The sequence below is a fragment of the Cucurbita moschata genome, unplaced genomic scaffold (assembly GCF_002738365.1).
Source record: "Cucurbita moschata cultivar Rifu unplaced genomic scaffold, Cmos_1.0 Cmo_Scf00025, whole genome shotgun sequence".
Classification (NCBI taxonomy): domain Eukaryota; kingdom Viridiplantae; phylum Streptophyta; class Magnoliopsida; order Cucurbitales; family Cucurbitaceae; genus Cucurbita; species Cucurbita moschata.
The window spans coordinates 765,874-783,778 of NW_019268541.1; the positions used below are offsets into that span (position 1 = coordinate 765,874).

Sequence of the window (17,905 nt, forward strand, 5' to 3'; positions counted from 1 at the left end):
GACTTGACCAGGGAACCCTCGTCGCTCCATCTTTAGCACAGCCCTCCACTACTGGAATCTTGCTCCTGTTAGACCAAGCTGTTTCAAGTGTCCTCGACTAGGTTCGTTCGAGTGGTTGGCATGGTTTATTCAAAATTTTGTTTTTTTTTTTTTTAATTTTTTATTAATTTATTTTCAACCTTTACCTCTCAAGTTCAAATTATATTTTAAGAAATTACTTTTCAAATAATTAAAAAATGAATATGAAAATAGATACATATTTTCTTTCGAATAATAAATTTTAGTGGTTTCAGTTCAATCCAATCTTATTTAAAGAAAACTTAGGATCCAAATTATCATAAAATTTTCATTTATTCGAATTCAACCCAATCCAAAAAAGTTCATATCCCAACCTAAGTGTTTTTTTAGATAAGTGATCACCATAGCTTCAATCCATTTATTCGAAATCATTTATTATTTACATTAACCCTTAATGGGTACTAGACCGATCTAAAGTGGTTGGTTCATATGTCACGACTTTTATAATCACTGGATCCATTGAAAAGAAACTAAAACATAGTTGTAAATGAAATTGAGATTGAAACGATATTTTTTTGGTTTTGTGGCTAAAAGCTTCTAGTTTTTGCAGCATTCCTGAGAGCTCCAGCAGAGACAGAGGAAGCTGGATTAATGGCTTTCCGAATCTTGAACACATTCCATGCAGTGTTAGCACAGTGCCCTGCAGTGGCAAGCACATCCCCAGTTGCCTCCCCTGCACTTTCCCCAAATCTGTTTGACACCATTCTTGTCGTGGCAGTCGTGGTCGCCAAAAGGGCTTGCTTTTCAGCTGCTTCTGCTGCGTCCAGAATCTTGTCTGCAATTCATCCACATTTTTCATTATCATCTTCTTCTTCTTCTGCAACTTTTTATCTTTGGAAAACTCAAATGTATAACATGTTTGGTTTTGGGACTTACTGACTGCGTCTAATGATGCCAACAGGACCTGCCCCGGAACCATGGAAAAGAACGCCCTTCCTGCTTGGGATTTCATTACAGGACCCATTACTGATCCTGAGGCTACCCCAACCATGTCTAGCATGGATTTGCTCAGCTTCTCTGTCGTCTTTGACAGCTTTCTTACTCTATATCATTCGTTAAGAACATGCCAATAAGCTATGTTTTTCAAAAACTCGAAACAGGAATCTTATCAGACAACCATAATATATGTAACAATCCAAGCCTACCACTATCAAATATCGTCCGCTTTGGCCCGTTACGTATCGGTCTCATCCTCACAATGATTTTAAAACGCATCTATTAGGGAGAGGTTTCCACACCCTTAAAAGGAATGCTTCATTCTCCTATCCAACCGATATGGAATCTCACAATTTGTCCCCCTTGGAGGCCCAGCGTCCTCGTTGACACACTGCCTGGTGTCTGACTCTAATACCATTTGTAACAACCCAAGCCCACCATTAACAAATATTGTCCGCTTTGGCCCGTTACATATCGCTGTCAGCCTCACAGTTTTAAAACGTGTCTACTAGGGAGAGGTTTCTACACCCTTATAAGGAATGCTTCATTCCCCTCTCCAACCGACGTGGGATCTCACAATCCAACCTCTTTGGGGCCCAGCGTACTCGTTGGCACACTGCCTGGTGTCTATCTTTGATTATATTTGTAACAACTCAAGTCCACTGCTAACAAATATTGTCCACTTTGACTCGTTACGTATTGCTATCAGCCTCAGTTTTAAAATGCGTTTACTAGGGAGAGGTTTTCACACCCTTATAAGGAATGCTTTATTCCCCTCTCCAGCCGATGGGATCTCACAGTATAACATTCAAATAAGATTTGAGATTTGATTTGTTCTCAGGATGACACTTACCGTTTCAAGCTTCTGTTGATTGCAGTTTTGTTGGTTTGGGTGGCACTAGAACTTCCTGATCTTTCTGCACCTGCAGCAGCTTGAGAACTGTTTAGAATCATTTGGCCTCCCTTGTTTACCTGTTAATTTGATCAATTTTTCTTAGCACAGGAAACAATCTGAATCTGGGTTATTCATTGTTGATAATACCTGATTGGCATAACTGTTGCTGCATTTGAAAATCCCCTGCACGATCTGGCCAGTGCCTTCTGCAATTGCCTTGGCCAACATGTTATTGTAATCATCAATCTTCGGCGCATACTCCTTCCAATTAATGATGCTCTTGTTGTTTGCATTACACGACGAGGAAGAGAAGCAAGAATTGTCCTTCAAAAACAAGTCCAGCAAGCTCAAACTGCTGCTACACTGCTCCAGAAATGTCACCCCATAGCTGAGAGGATCTCCATCTTTCATTGGCAATGAAAACAGATAGTTCAAAGAGTTAAGCTTCACTACAGGCTCATCTTTCGTCAGAGGCCACTGAAGATCCTCACCGACTTTTATGATCGTAGCGAGAGACACGTCGTCCTCCATGATTCTTTCGACTTTAAATTCTCCATTGGCGAGTTCTAAAGCTTCTCCTCCATCCATCAGATGAGCTCTGCATCCTGGTATCTGTAAAAGGACTTCTTGTTTGAACCTTTTGGGTTCAGAGTTTTCCTGAGGAGGAGCTTGGATGGGGTGCGAGACTTTCATGGGGGGTGGAGATTTCGAAGGGCGAAAGCTGAAACAGCCCATTTTGGTAGCTTTTAGCCTACAGTTCAGGCTAATTGCAGAAGGAATTGCTTAAGTTTTCTTATAATGGAACTGTGTTCTTTACGTGTGATTATATCATAATAAAGGAATCTAATAGATAAATGAAATCCAAAGATTAGGTCTGGAAGAAGTTGTGTAATTGATCCTTACAGGGTAACTTTATTCTATTCTTGATGAATAACTTTTGCAGGAAGAGAAAGTGACTTTCAGTGGAGAATAATGAGAGCTTTACAGGCTATTTTCACGTCTGATGCCTTCAATCACAGGCGTTAAGACACAGAAAATCTTCTGAGATAAGAATAGACTTTGATAAAAGAAATATATTAAATTCAAACTCAGAATAACAGTAGAAATCAAATTACCTCCAAACTTTGTTGCCTATATACTTCCAATAGTAGCTATAGTATTATTCATATAGTATAAAGTCAAGAACAATATCGCAACTTTGTATTACTTAAGTACTTAATACAATATCATAAATACCAAGGGCACAAGGAGGTACACAATAATCACTAGACTGTCACTACCAGAGTTACATCATTTCAAATAGCAAACAAGAGGGGAAATCACAAGGTTGTATAATTGAAATTACAAGAATCACATGGGGGGGAAAAAATCACTGCCAATTACCTAATCAAACCCTGGCGAGGTGGGAATAAAATGGATGAAACAGGAATAAAGAAAAGAATGAGAGGAAGTGCCTAGAACTCTATATAATAATGAACAATCAACAAATGGAGCGGCAGAGTAGTCCCAAAGAATCTAAGCTATTCAATCCACTCTTTCACCTATATTGCTCTATTGGCCCTTCCCCATGAGATCCCCAAATGGGAACACATCATATCATCAATAATTAGCAGTTCTTGTGAACAAACTCTATCCTAGCTATCGAATTTCTTAGGTTGACGCCACTGTGCCAAAGTTTTGGCCAAGGAGCCCAGGAATGATACCTTTGGAGCCATTCCTTTCTTTCCATACAAATGCTTCCCTCCCAAGTCCGTATAAATTGGACCCATATCAACTTTTGGTATACTTCTTTCAATCTGCAGAGAATGAAAACAACTATTCATCCAGTAATCATAACTGGCTGACAATACTTTTTATTACTCAGGCCATTAAACTACTCTATCATTTACAGCCTCTATAGTTCATGCAAATTTCTTGACAATTTTACTAAGCATCAGTTCATTGAAATAAAATATAACTATAAGGCCTTAGCCAAGTTACCTTGTTTATCTTCCCATCTTTCAAGTAATATCGAATGCCAGACCAGTTGATTGATTGAGAAAAATGAGAACGTATTGCAGAGATAGTGTACAAAAAGTTGTCCACCAAGATTGCAATGAATACCTGCGACAAAAGGATGGCATATTTACTAATCATGATGTTAAATTAATAGCTTGATGATCTAATCAAAAGATGTCATGATATAATATTTCAACTGCAACTTCAAGACAAATTAGAACGTCAAAATATTATACACTAAGATGAAAACCCATGCATGACATTATCAATTGAACCTTAAGATGTAAAATCAAGCAACCAGGTGAATTGTGTCTACCAAGCATATCCTCCTATCCTCCAAATAACAGGCTATAAACGCTTACCAATCCCCAGTTGTAGGAAGCAAGAGAGAGCTGGGGAGCCTCAGGGGACAGAATGTTGCATAAGTGAACTTCTACCCGTGTCAAGTTCCACATTGAGAAGAGTTCTATAACGGTGCATGCAGCAAGACTGCAGACCATTGACATCCCTATGAAAGAACAAAAAAAATAGTTAGCTGTGTATGGCAACCCGAAAACTGCACAAGACAAACAAAGCTCCAACTCAAGCATTCTTAGAAAAGGATTTGATGCGCGTATTATATTTACAAGTACACTTCCTCAACAACTCAAGCTGCCATTTTATATAGACCATAAATAACTGCATCAATAACCACCAATAATCAGTAATTATATATTGGATACTTAATGCCCTAAACATCCTCTTATCATTCCGACTTCACTTCGGAAGCCCTACCATCAATTCACCATATTGGCATTCAGCATTGAGCAAAGTAAGCATGAAATGTAACCCAAACAAGGATCTCAAGTAACAGTTTTGGTATGAAGTAATGCTGATAGTCTAACTAAAATGGAAAGCAGTGTGCTCACCCACAGAACTAAAACCTGCTTCCTCGAGTGAGTACCCTTTAGTATAGAACCGTAGTGCTGCGGCAACGTGGATCATAGACATAAAGTATGGTGCCACAAACCCCCACGACAGATAGCAGTGAGAAGTAAATAATGCTCGGTTCATTATCTTGTTAACATGTGATATGTATGATTCCAAAACAAATGTTTGTTTCCTCAAGTAATTCCAATACCTACCATGTCAAAGAGGTCAAAAACATGGAAGTGAATAAACAAGATTGTCAGACTGTATTTGTCAATATAGATATCAGACCTTCCCAAGTTTAGATCACTAGCAAGAGGATGAGGAAAAATAGCAACAGGAGGTGATGTAATAAGCCTCTTATGAGCACCTGAAAAGAAACAGAGCATGTAGCAACGGAAAAGCAGCCATGAGATACCTAATATAGAAAGCTAATTGAATTTATTATTATTCTTATTATTTATGAGAGACGAGGTCAATATATTCCTATAGAAGCAAAGACAGCCTAAGGGTTGAGGTCAAGGAGACACCCACGAAGAAACCATGAGAGCCTTCCAATCTTTTAATAATGATTAAGAGGCTGTGGTTGCAAAAGAATCTTGTATGTAAGAAATCCACCAAGATGTCGTATTATGTACCATATTACAAATAGAATTCCAAACTTGAGGACTCAAAAGTATATTTGAATTGATTAATTAGATTGTGCTTCTATTTCACTAAAAGCTATAGAGCACCCCCACTACATATCCTTATTTATTGATAAGGATGAATGGCCTGTATGTTACCTGCTATAGCCGCTAGAGTCATATCGTCTGAGTATCCACCATCTCGAAGTCCAGAGACCACTCCATAACGGTCATATCTAAAATCATCAGCATGCATCTGTAACAAGTCGAATGAAGTTAAGATAGCTTGATATCTTACACATACAGTAGTTACATAGATGTAGAACCAACTTACCATCATGCAACCTCCCCAAAGAAAAAATGTTTTTCCACCAGTAGCAAAGCCCATTGAACAAGGCTGTAAAGTTGACGTTGACACATGAAAGTAAGAATTGTTTTTTTTCCAGACTTCAGACCAAGGAATTCCACATAAAAGAATTTCTCTTCTTCTAGAAAGTGTAAAAACAATATATCATATCATACCATATGATACTCATAGATGCAATAACTCCCTAAACTCCCCGAAGGTAAATCAAGAGGGTATCCAGTTTGGATAAATATCTGCATACATAAAATTGAGTTATAAAAGCAATATGTAGACCAAATATGAACATGCACGCAAGAAATTATGGATAGTAAGTAACATACATCAGGATTTTTTTCCATTTCAGCTGTGAGGGCTCCAATTGTTCCAGGATGTAACCTAACATCATCATCCAAAAATAACACATATTTCGTATCTTTATGCATTTCCTCCACCCCAACCTGCAGAAAAGCATTAGTTTCTCAATGTTAATAAGTATATATTATTATACCCTCTCATACAAAGAATGAACAAAAATAGCCAAATTGGTAATGAAACAAAACAAAACAGCGTACTAGAGTGTTTTTTTTTTTCGGCGTACAGCCTACTAGTTAAGTGGAAGGAAAAGTACAAAACTTTCCTGACGTTAGAATTTTATCAAGAACCATAGACGCTCCCTCCAGCTCTACCAATAACTTGCATCCCCTCAAATAGCTTTCCCTTCCCCCTTTTACTATTCCAAATTAACTCCACTGGGCAACAAGCCACAAATAACCGTTTATGGCCAAAAGAACCAGACCGTTTACATCCAAGATCCTGTGTGTCTCTCCACATAAATGTCATCCCTCTAAAGGCCCTAACCAAGCCCACCACCTTACTTCTCTCATCTGTAAAATTCAACATTATCATTCCCTGGTATCTTTCTTCTACCACTTGTGGGAAGTAGATCGGTGTCCTAAACTTCTTATCAGCACTTGCCACTCAAACTTCAACCTTGTGAATACAAACTTGAATGTACAGTGGCACTAGAATAGTTTTGAAAACAAAAGCGAAAAACTGTTTTCAAATTAGTTTGCCAAATATGTTCAACTAGAAACAATTAACTTCAGTATACCATGAATACTAGTAGAATGTTCGACAGGCAAGAGATCTAGAACTCTCTCGTAACTAATACATTGCATCCCTCCAATAAAGGCTTCTTCCAAACCAATTCCCTACCATTCCTTCATCTTTCATATGGAACTTACATTATCATATCCAAATCCTCCAACCCAGCATTTGTGACAGAAAGTACTAAAACAAGATTAATAGAAATTTATCACATACCAATTGATTGTGAATTTTCTGGCTGCAAGTTGTTGCTAGCCCAGCCACAAGAATTCTAGCATCCACATCATCCTGTAAGAAGAAAAAAATAAATAAAGAAAGAAACATACATAAATGCCAAGCTAAGGGATAATGAAAAAAGGTTCTGCAAACTGTTGAACCCTAGGCTTTACGTGAACCATTATAAGTGAAAACAAGAACTATGAATGGAAAAAATTGGTGAAAGAGAATGCATTCATACAAACCCTATAATCAGATAGCAACCGCAATACAGCATTGTAAGCAGGGTCCTCCGTACTTTCCACCACAAAAAGAAATTCTAAAGGACCTCCATAAAGGGATGTCACCTGGAAATTCATTGATAAATGAGAAGAAGGCAACACAACACCTAGGAACAGTTTTAATTTGCAAAGGGACTAAATTAGAACAATGTACTTTCCGAATAGAGTACCAAACTTGAACACTTTCAGTAAATCTCAAACAAGCAATATACTGATATGCGAGTCATGGGCAGATCATCTAATATATGAGGTCAGGTACCCCACCTGGAATATTCCTATTTTTTGTTTTGGTACAAAATATAATTATCCGTAGAAATACATATAATATAATATAATTTGAAATATACAATTGTAAGATCTTATTCCCATTCGAAACCATAAAATTAAGTTACATTGCTTCTTTAAAATGTGGCAACAAATACAATTTTGACTTGATTTCCTCTTTTTTTATCTATTAGGATAAATATGATAAAAATATAATAGTTGAAGTAGGCAATCATTCAAGGACCGAACATTTCAGGTATGAGAAACATTGGCAATTATTCAAGGACCGAACATGAAAGGAAAATTTGTTTTTTCCTTAATTTTCAGGTGCATAAAAAACATCAATCCCCCGCCCACCATCGAAAAGGAAAAAGAAAGAAACTCACCTGGCTTCTCCAATTGTGTAAATTATGTTCTCCAAAGCCTTTTAAAGGCATAATAACTGTCACCCTCGGTAGATTGACTTGATTGGAGTGCTCGAGTTCACTGATGTCATTGCAAATGAAAGCAAAGCTATTGCCAGCTCGAACTCTTCCCTTTATACGTTTAATTTCTCTATTTCTGCAGGGGGAATGGAAGCACAACACTTCATAAGTTAAACAGGTGCTAGACATTCATATGCCATCGGATGGAGTATAGATCACACAGAGAGTTCAGATTATAGGAGTACCTGACATAAGCAGCACAAGCCCACCCAAAAGCAAGAACTAGGCAGATAACGCATCCCTATAACAATAAATTCAAATAAATGAGGCTTCTGTAAAATGATAGAAAAATCTTCAGCGCGTTGAAATATCTATAATATTACAGTGAATGAGAGAATCAGGCATCAAAGAAGTTGAATGACTATCATTAGCTTGAAGTCCGATCAGCCAAAAAAAAAAAATCTTCAAATTACAAAGCACATTTCCAAATCCAGACGCAATTTCAACATGACAGCAACTTCCAGCTTAAACAAACACTAAAAAAGAAAGAAAGAAATGGAAATACATTCAAACTCTTCCTTTCACAAACACTACTACTCAGCCACTAGAAAATTCAAAAACCAGAATAGAACTAACTAACTAAACCTCAGCTCAAAAAGGTATTAGAAAGAAACGCGAATTTCCCATTTAAGGCTTAGTAACACAGAACCAGCAGAGAGCGCAAAACATAAAAACCAAAATAGCTGAACCCAGATTTTTTTTACAAAAATATATTGATTTTGAGAAGAGGGAAACAAAGCTGGATCTGAAAAAAGAGAAACGAACCTGGATCTGAACGAAGAGTGCAAGAGGAGTAGAAAATGCATTGCTAAGAGAGAAGAGGAAGGAATCAAAAGCATCCATCGAAGGCAAAGTTCCTCCCCCTCCGTCCATTAAAAAAAAATAAAAATAAAAAAAAAAGCCCGGACAGACGGCAGCAACACGCAGTTGCAAAGCAATGGAGGGCGAGGCAGAAAAGAAACCCTAGAAAGGAAGAAAAAAGCGCATCCCTTTCTCCGTCTTCCCGAATTAATCAGATCTCAATGGACGAAAATCGTTCCGTGGAAAGAAAAACACGGGGAGAAATGGAGAAAGAAGATGACACAGGAAGAGAAGGAAAGAGAGACGGAGAAGGGAAAAAGGAGTGAATTGTGAGTCGTCGAGAATTTATAATAGGAAGAAGCGGGGCGGGCCTCACTTGACCACAAATCCAATTTCAGAATGACACAAAAATATTCACAAAAAACGGAAGGTTAAAACGAGCAAGAGACCGTTACTTATGGTCGGCTCATTGCGTTCATAGCCAACCACCATACCTTATATAATCTCCTCTTTTCTTTTTTATTTTTATTTTTAAACTTAATAACTCTTTCCACCGTGTCACCATAATTAATTACCAAATAATAATAATAAATAATAACAAAAAGATGCCGCATCTATTATTCCAATTCCTTTCCTGCTGTCGCTTTTATTACAGCTTTTTTTTTTCTTTTTTTCTTTTTTAATTTTCAAACCTTTTTCCTCTAATTGTCCCCCCAGTTTCGGAGTGCTCTTATCAAATCCTGCTTGATCCTTCCACCTCAATTATTAATGTCATTTTATTATTTATTCATTATTGATTTATGCACGCCCTCATTCATCAATAAACGCATAAATCAATAAAAATAATTGTCATCAATTGTAACCGCCCAAATTCCCTAGATATTGTGGCCTTCCCTTTCCCTCAGAGCTTTAAAATGCTTTTGCGAGAAAAAGATTTCCACACCCTCGTAAATGGTGGTCGACATCACAATTTACTCTCCTTCGGGGCCTAGCGTCCTCGCTAGCACTCGTTTCTTTCTCCAATCGATGTGGGACCCCCTCCTCCAGCGTCCTTACTGGCACAACGCCTCATGTCTATCCCCTTTCGGATAATAGCAAGAAGGCTGACACATTGTCTAGTGTCTAGCGCCGATACCATTTGTAACGGCTCAGATCCACCACTAGCAGATATTGTCCTATTTGAGCTTTCCCTTTCAAGCTTTCCTTAAGGGCTTTAAAAATGGTCTGTTAGGAGAAGATTTCTACGCTCTTATAAATAATAATTTGTTCACATCACATTAATGTCAATTATATATATTAAAATCAATGTTCAATCGCATTAAAATTATATATATATATATATATATATATTAAAAGTCTCAACCTTTTTTTGAAAAGTGATTGGGTAATAAGAACAGTGAGGCAAGAAAAAGACAAGAGATGAGTTGTCTGTGGGCCATGTTTGATTTATTATTTGTTGTGGAGTGGACTTATAAGGCCCATGGGCTGGAGTAAGCTCAAGCCCAATGACTTCAGAAGCCCAAGGGGCTATCAATAAGAAAGCCCATAATCGGTATTATGATTAATGTGGTAATTTTTCGGGTAAGGATTGATTGTTCTGACCCGAACCGGACCGGCTCCATTAACCAAAGCGAAAGGAAACCTATTTCCCACAGCACCCACCCGCGGAAAGAGCAAACGCTGGGCTTGATCAATCCACAAAACCTTCCGATCAAGCTTCCATGGGAACGCCGGAGACTTCTCGGGAGCCTTGTCCAGATCGGATTCTCGATGACATCGGCGGCGCATTTGGTATGGGTGCCGTTGGTGGCTCTGCATTTCACTTTCTCAAAGGCGTTTATAGTTCGCCTAAAGGCGCTCGCCTTCTTGGTGGTTCTCAAGCCGTCCGTATGAATGCGCCTCGTATTGGCGGTAGCTTTGCTGTTTGGGGTGGATTGTTCTCCACCTTCGATTGTTCCATGGTTTACCTCCGCCAGAAGGAAGATCCATGGAACTCGATCATAGCCGGAGCCGCTACTGGCGGCTTCCTCCAGATGCGTCAGGGCTTCGGCGCCTCCGCCCGCTCGGCTTTGTTCGGCGGTGTTCTATTGGCTCTGATCGAGGGGGCTGGGATCATGCTGAATAAGGTGCTTAGTCAACCGCAGAACGCTCCGATTATGATCGACGACGCCGGTGCTATGGGCGGCGTCCCTGGTTACCCTATGGACCAGATTCCGGGTCTAGCAACACCGCAAACGTCGGGTGCAAGTCCGGGATCTTCAAATGCGGGTTCGGAATCGTGGTTCGGAGGATGGTTCGGTGGGGGACAGAAAAAGGATTCAGAGGCAAGTCGTGGAGAGAGCGACACGAAGATTTTGGAGAGCTTTGATTCGCCGCCGGTGCCGAATTTCGAGTACAAGTAAATATTCTTTATTCTGAGACTTGATTTATTAGGGAAAGTGTATTAGAATTGGCTGTTTACGATTCACGCTGACTTGAAATTGCAATGGCAAGTGTTCTTTCATTGTTTGTTGTTCTGAAATAGTGATCTGTAACAGTAAGATTATAGAACACCATTGATCCTTTACCAAGTTAACTGGGAAAATAACAAGGAAAGAAGCATGTTTTGAGAAGTATCAGGTTGTAATCTATTTACCTTTCCTAAGGAAACTTGGGACCTTGCTTAGAGTTGATAGCAATCCAAAATTTTGTTCTGGGTTATTGCCACACAATTCAGTCTCCAATTTCCATTTGAAATTCCAAATAGTATCTATTCTCGGGTAGTTTTGAAATGGTGTTAGAAGGTTGTGAGATCCCAATGCTAGCCCTAAACGGGGTGAACGGTGAGATCTCACATCGATTGGAGAGGGGAACGAAGCAATCTTTATAAGGGTGTAGAAACTTCTCCCAAATATATGCGCTTTACAAACCTTAAGAGGAAACCTGAAAGAGAAAGTCCAATATATGCTAGCAATGGGTAGTTATTACAAAGGTAATATATCAAACAAAGGACGAATTTCAACAGGAGACTATGAGGGAGACTATGAGGCATTGAGTTTTCCATAACAGCTGATTCAGCTTAATGAATTCAATCCATTGAAGTTTGAATGAATGAATTGATCCTGTAGTAGTAGTAGTAGTTAGAATGTGAGGGCATGGGCATGGGCTTGAATTGAATATAGGATGAGAGTGGTAGAGTGTTGGCCTTCAGTAATTCCTGCCTGTTCTAAGTTCTAGCTTCCTTGTTCTTGCTGGGTTTTCTATTCCAACTAAAAGACCAAATCTTTCACTCTCTCTCGGGAAAATACTGAAGTCAAACCAACCATGGACAGTAGTGTAGATCATCTTGGTCTTTAGAACATGAAGTTCAACTTGAACCACAGGTTTCAAAGACTGGGTTTCCTTGTCCCTATCAACTTTGCTGCCTGTCGGTTCTTTCATTGGTTTAGGGTTTAGGGTTTAGGGTTTAACGACGTCTCTTTCTTCGTCCTTTCCACCGTTCGGGTGTCTTGTTTTGGCTTGCTATCCATTGCTTGAGCTTTTGAGTCTCTCATACTTGATTGCTCTTCCAAAGTGCTTTAAACTCATGTCATATTTTTTACGTCACCATATGTTTATTTTCGTATATAATTTCCCTTTTATTTTTATTTCAATCAAGCATGTATGGTTATGAAATTACATATTTTTATTTTTAGAACTTTTTTTCCTACACTTTTCTTTTTTTATAGTATACATTAGTCAAGAAAAACCAATGATACTAAATTTTAAAAAATTAGAGTAATCTTGCTCATTATGCCCCTGTGACACCAAGACAAATTGAAAAATGATCCAAATTATCCCACGCATGACATTAAAATATATATTTAGTTGAATTAAATGGTACCATTAAAATTTATAAAAAGAAAATAATAATAACTAAAATAAAGTGAAGATGGAAATTGTTGGTTGATGATAATGGAGTAAAAAGTAGAAAATATTATATTGAAAGTGTGAAAAAAGAATTCCAAAAAGATTATTAATAAAAACAATTGGGAAAGAAGCGATGGAAGGGCAGCCGGTCAACTACCATGTGCTACCCGCTTGCCCCTCTTTCCCACCAACTTTCTCCCTTTTTCCTTAATTTCTTTTTGACTACTTTCGTCTTTTGTTCCAAGCAAAATTCATCTTTTTCTCTCTCTTTTTTTTTTTTTTAATTTAAAACTATGAGACAACCAAAACACACCTAATTAATTAACGCATTATATTATAGTCTAAACTATTAAATGCTCGAGTCTAAACTATTATATTATAGTTATCTTGATTTGATCGATAAATATTAAGATTTTTCATATCATAGTCTCTAAACTTTCAAATATTTATTTTAGCCGTAGAAACAAGTGCTAAGTAAGCAAAGAAATATGTAGTAAAATAACATATTGAATAGTTTTCTCGTGTGTACAAATTTTGATTTTGTGCAACTTTGTGTACACTCAATGTACGGTTCTACCTTATCTTCCACACTTTACACATTTTAATGTAATCTTGAAATACTCCATTAATAATACTATTGATTTCAAAATATGTATATCTAATTGAAGAAGATGAATATTAATACCAAAATTCATTTGAGGAACTATAAATTTTTTATTTCATCGATCATCGGAAAAATATTATCGTATGAATCCAAGTTGATATATCGAAAAATGATTTTTTTTATTTTTTATTATTATTAGGTTAGTGGAAGCAAAAGTAAGTATAAAGAAAGAGCAAATTGTAAATAGGAATTATAAAATTAGATATTGGAATGTGAAAGGACTTTTATTACCAAAAAAATAAATAAAATAAAATTAGGAATAGTGAAGTGAAAGGGAAGGGAGAAAGAAAGGGAACTTTCTAACCCTTTTCTATCTCTTATTTAATTTTCTTGGTTTTTTAGCTTTGAATAATAAACATGTTGGGTTGACTCATTCTCTAAGTTTGACTCTTCAAACTTTTCAACAGCCTTTAATTAAAAGTTTTTTTTTAATGCTTATTTAAGTATAAAAATTCTGAAAATAAGTTGCTTGAAAATCATATAATTTAGTGTTGCAGAAAATTCTATATGAATTTTATATAAATAAATAAAATTTTGTTTGGTTTTTTACTTCTAACAATTCCAATCAATTAAAATTTAATTTAATTTTTTATTTTTTAGACAATTTTAATAAAATTATACCATTTTTTTATGGAAAAAAAAAACTTGAAAAAGAAAGGGTTTTGAAAACCCACCAAAAATATTTACAGGCATTTAAAGAATATTTTTAAAAAATGAATAACCAATAATTTCCATTCAAAATTAAGGTATATATATATATTATATTATATAAACTATTTTGTAGATGAAGAACAAAATGTTCGTCAAAATTTAACAGAGCGTAGGATCGCAGCAACACACTGGAGTTCACATTGGGAGCACATGAAAATTATGAGCATTTCCGCCATAGCCAAAGACCTTCCAAAGACCTTTCATCATCTTCTCCACATGACAACATCTTTTTCTTCTCTGGAAACCATTTCCTTCTTCCTCCTCCTCCTCCTCTGTTCCCACCATGTCAATTCCCACCTCTACGAACAAGAACACTCTGTTCTTCTCCGACTCAACCACTTCTGGCAGAACCAACCGCCGCTTCACCATTGGCCGTCCTCCAATGCTTCTCATTGTACATGGCCGGAGGTTCAGTGTACTGACAATTCCGTCACTGCCCTTCTTTTCCATTCCTATAATTTGAACGGAACTTTCCCCCCTTTCATTTGCGACCTCAAAAATCTCACCTTTATTGATCTTCAGTACAATTTCATCACCGGCGGCTTTCCGACCACGCTTTACAATTGCTCGAACCTTAATTACCTCGACCTCTCGCAGAATTACTTTGTCGGCTCGATACCCAATGACGTCGATCGCTTGTCTCGTCTCCAGTTTCTTAATCTCGGTGCAAACAACTTCTCCGGTGACATTCCGACAGCCATTTCTCGGCTGTCGGAACTCCGGTACCTTCATCTTTTTATGAATCAATTCAATGGGACTTACCCATCTGAAATCGGCAACTTATCGAATCTGGAAGAGTTGCTGTTGGCTTATAATTCAAATTTGCTACCGGCTGAATTGCCTTCCAGTTTCGCCCAATTGAAGAAATTGACGTTTTTGTGGATGGCAGAATCAAACGTGAACGGTGAAATTCCAGAATGGATCGGAAACTTGACCGCCCTCGAGCGATTGGATTTGTCGAAGAATCATTTGATTGGGGAAATTCCTAGCAGTTTGTTTAGATTGAAGAATCTCAGCATCGTTTATCTCTACAAGAACAATCTATCAGGTGAAATTCCTCAGCGGATTGATTCTAAGAAAATCATCGAATACGACCTATCGGAAAATAATCTGACCGGAAGAATTCCGGCGGCCATCGGTGATCTTCAAGAACTGACGGCTCTGCTTCTGTGTTCAAATCAGTTAAGTGGAGAAATCCCAGAAAGCATCGGTCGTCTTCCATTATTAACAGATGTCAGATTATTCAGCAACAATTTAAACGGTACATTACCGCCAGATTTCGGGCGAAATTTGATCCTCGAAAGTTTTCAGGTGAGTTCAAATAAGCTCACCGGAAGCTTGCCGGAACACCTCTGCTCCGGCGGTAAGCTCAAAGGAGTGATTGCTTACGACAATAATCTTAGTGGGGAATTACCAGAATCTCTTGGGAGTTGCGATAGCTTGTTCATTATTGATGTTCATAAGAACAACTTCTCCGGGAAAATTCCGGTCGGTTTATGGACGTCTCTGAATTTAACATTTGTAATGATGAACGACAATTCTTTCATGGATGAACTCCCTCGGAGAATCTCCAAGAATCTCGCGAGATTAGAAATCAGTAACAACAAATTTTCAGGGAAAATCCCATCGGAGTTATCTTCATTTTGGAATTTGACTGAGATTGAAGCAAGCAATAATCGATTGTCAGGACGAATTCCTGAAGAACTCACTGCCCTTTCAAAGATGAACAAGCTTTCGCTCGATGGAAATCAACTCACAGGGGAGCTTCCACGGAACATCATTTCATGGAGATCATTGCACAGCCTTAAACTCAGTCGAAATCGACTCTCTGGTAAAATTCCAGACGAATTTTGCAATTTACCAAGCCTTAATGATCTTGATCTCTCAGAGAATCGACTTTCCGGAACAATTCCGATCGAACTGGGAAATTTGAACTTGAATTTCCTCAACCTCTCTTCAAATTTTCTGTCTGGGAAAATCCCGCCTGCATTTGGAAATGAAATCTATGCAAGAAGCTTTTTGAACAATCCGGGTCTTTGTTTAAATCTGGACGGCTGCAGTTTAAGAACTCAGAATTTGCGAAAGATTTCATCGCAGCATCTTGCTCTGATCGTATGTTTGGGCGTAATAATATCCATATTCTTTGTAGTTTCTGCTCTGTACATAATCAAAATCTATACAAAAACTGGAATCAAAGCAGATGTTGAATGGAAATTGACATCATTTCAGAGGCTGAATTTCTCGGAGGGTAATCTTTTATCTGGGCTGTCGGAGAACAACGTGATCGGCAGCGGTGGATCCGGGAAAGTTTACCGGATTCCAGTGAATAATCTGGGTGATATGGTGGCCGTGAAGAGAATATGGAACAGCAGAAAGTCAGACCACAAGCTTGAGAAAGAATTCATGGCGGAAGTTGAGATTCTCAGTTCGATTCGACATAACAATATAATCAAACTCCTCTGCTGCGTTTCCTGTGAAAGTTCACGACTGCTCGTTTACGAGTACATGGAGAAGCAAAGCCTGGACAAATGGCTACACAATAAGAACTCACTGCCAAGAATTGCAGGGTCGGGCGCTGTTCGCGGTGTCGCCCTCAATTGGCCGATGAGATTTCAAATTGCAGTGGGGGTAGCACAGGGCCTCTGTTATATGCACCATGAATGCTCCCCGTCGGTAATTCACAGAGACTTGAAGTCCAGCAATATCTTACTAGATTCAGAATTCAATGCCAAAATAGCAGACTTTGGCTTAGCCAAGTTGCTGGTGAAGCAAGGGGAACCAGCTTCAATCTCCGCTGTCGCGGGCTCCTTCGGATACATGGCTCCAGGTAAGAGACTTCCCTGTTCCAATCTACAAGAGAATTTGATATGAGACATTGATAGGAAAAACTAAAAGCTTGTTCTATTATGTCTGCAGAGTATGCCCAGATACCGAGAATTAACGAGAAGATCGATGTGTTTAGCTTTGGAGTTATACTTCTAGAGTTGGTGACCGGAAAGGAAGCTCTTACCGGCGTTGAAGACTCGTCTCTGGCTATGTGGGCTTGGGAGTTCATTAAACAAGGCAAGGCAATAGTCGAAGCATTGGATGAGGATGTGAAGGAGACACGTTATCTTGATGAAATGTGCAGTGTGTTCAAACTAGGACTGATCTGCACTTCCAGTGCGCCAACCAGCCGGCCGAGCATGAACCAGGCTCTGCAAATCTTGGTCCGCAGCCGGACCATGGCACCTCAAAACCATGCAGATCAAAAAGTACAGACTCGCTGAGAGATATGACGATTACTTGAAAGATGTAACCGTCAAGGTTCTCTTCAGTGGTGGAGACTGGAGAGGACCCGGCACTCGAGCCACTGCTCCGAGCACAAATGGCAATGGAGTTGACGGGTCGACACGGTTTGTTTGTAAACTTCGAATAACGATCCCTGTCGTGTATATTTTAGCTGAACCACAATGATGATAAAAGAGAAGTCGTTCAGCTAAAGCAGGGCCAAACGGTTTCGGCTTTCAGCGCAAAAGAACCGTTCTTCCAAGTAAATGAGTATTGAACACTGATGATGAGATAAAATGGAAACCAGAAAGAACAATGAAAAAGGAACTATTTTATTTGTATGCTTGATGACAATTCTAGTTATCATCCATTGATGGATTAATCTAATTCAAAAGGAGGATTTCAACAGCCTGCAGATGAACCATATGGT

At 38.4% G+C, this 17,905-nt stretch overlaps 5 protein-coding genes across 6 annotated transcripts; 3 read left to right on the plus strand and 2 right to left on the minus strand.

The window, feature by feature from the left end:
- Nucleotides 1–409: 409 nt before the first annotated feature.
- LOC111461603 (senescence/dehydration-associated protein At4g35985, chloroplastic-like) lies at nt 410–2,644 on the minus strand. Its single transcript, XM_023105190.1, has 4 exons — nt 2,057–2,644; nt 1,868–1,986; nt 955–1,121; nt 410–853 (listed from the first exon to the last, which is right to left on the minus strand). Exons 1-4 carry the CDS (start codon nt 2,642–2,644, stop codon nt 606–608), a joined length of 1,122 nt encoding a protein of 373 aa, XP_022960958.1. The 3' UTR covers nt 410–605.
- Nucleotides 2,645–3,047: 403 nt separating this feature from the next.
- On the minus strand, nt 3,048–9,346 carry LOC111461602. 2 transcript variants are annotated; one of them, XM_023105189.1, is made up of 14 exons: nt 8,907–9,342; nt 8,327–8,382; nt 8,043–8,217; nt 7,357–7,458; nt 7,112–7,183; nt 6,130–6,246; nt 5,965–6,042; nt 5,777–5,839; nt 5,602–5,698; nt 5,108–5,186; nt 4,816–5,027; nt 4,270–4,415; nt 3,890–4,012; nt 3,048–3,705 (listed from the first exon to the last, which is right to left on the minus strand). In XM_023105189.1, the coding sequence occupies exons 1-14, from the start codon at nt 9,012–9,014 to the stop codon at nt 3,544–3,546; spliced, it is 1,590 nt and encodes a 529-aa protein (XP_022960957.1). In that variant the 5' UTR covers nt 9,015–9,342; the 3' UTR covers nt 3,048–3,543. The 2 variants fall into 2 exon arrangements, with proteins under 2 accessions (XP_022960957.1, XP_022960956.1); XM_023105188.1 differs by having other exon boundaries at nt 5,602–5,839; nt 8,907–9,346.
- Nucleotides 9,347–10,560: 1,214 nt separating this feature from the next.
- Nucleotides 10,561–11,599, plus strand: LOC111461647 (mitochondrial import inner membrane translocase subunit TIM17-2-like). Its single transcript, XM_023105247.1, has one exon. It carries the CDS (start codon nt 10,664–10,666, stop codon nt 11,342–11,344), a length of 681 nt encoding a protein of 226 aa, XP_022961015.1. The 5' UTR covers nt 10,561–10,663; the 3' UTR covers nt 11,345–11,599.
- Nucleotides 11,600–14,488: 2,889 nt separating this feature from the next.
- LOC111461332 (receptor-like protein kinase 5) lies at nt 14,489–16,531 on the plus strand. Its single transcript, XM_023104830.1, has 3 exons — nt 14,489–14,620; nt 14,728–16,453; nt 16,497–16,531. The coding sequence occupies exons 1-3, from the start codon at nt 14,489–14,491 to the stop codon at nt 16,529–16,531; spliced, it is 1,893 nt and encodes a 630-aa protein (XP_022960598.1).
- Nucleotides 16,438–17,888, plus strand: LOC111461580 (leucine-rich repeat receptor-like protein kinase TDR). Its single transcript, XM_023105156.1, has 2 exons — nt 16,438–17,032; nt 17,122–17,888. Exons 1-2 carry the CDS (start codon nt 16,546–16,548, stop codon nt 17,472–17,474), a joined length of 840 nt encoding a protein of 279 aa, XP_022960924.1. The 5' UTR covers nt 16,438–16,545; the 3' UTR covers nt 17,475–17,888.
- The last annotated feature ends 17 nt before the right edge of the window (nt 17,889–17,905 follow it).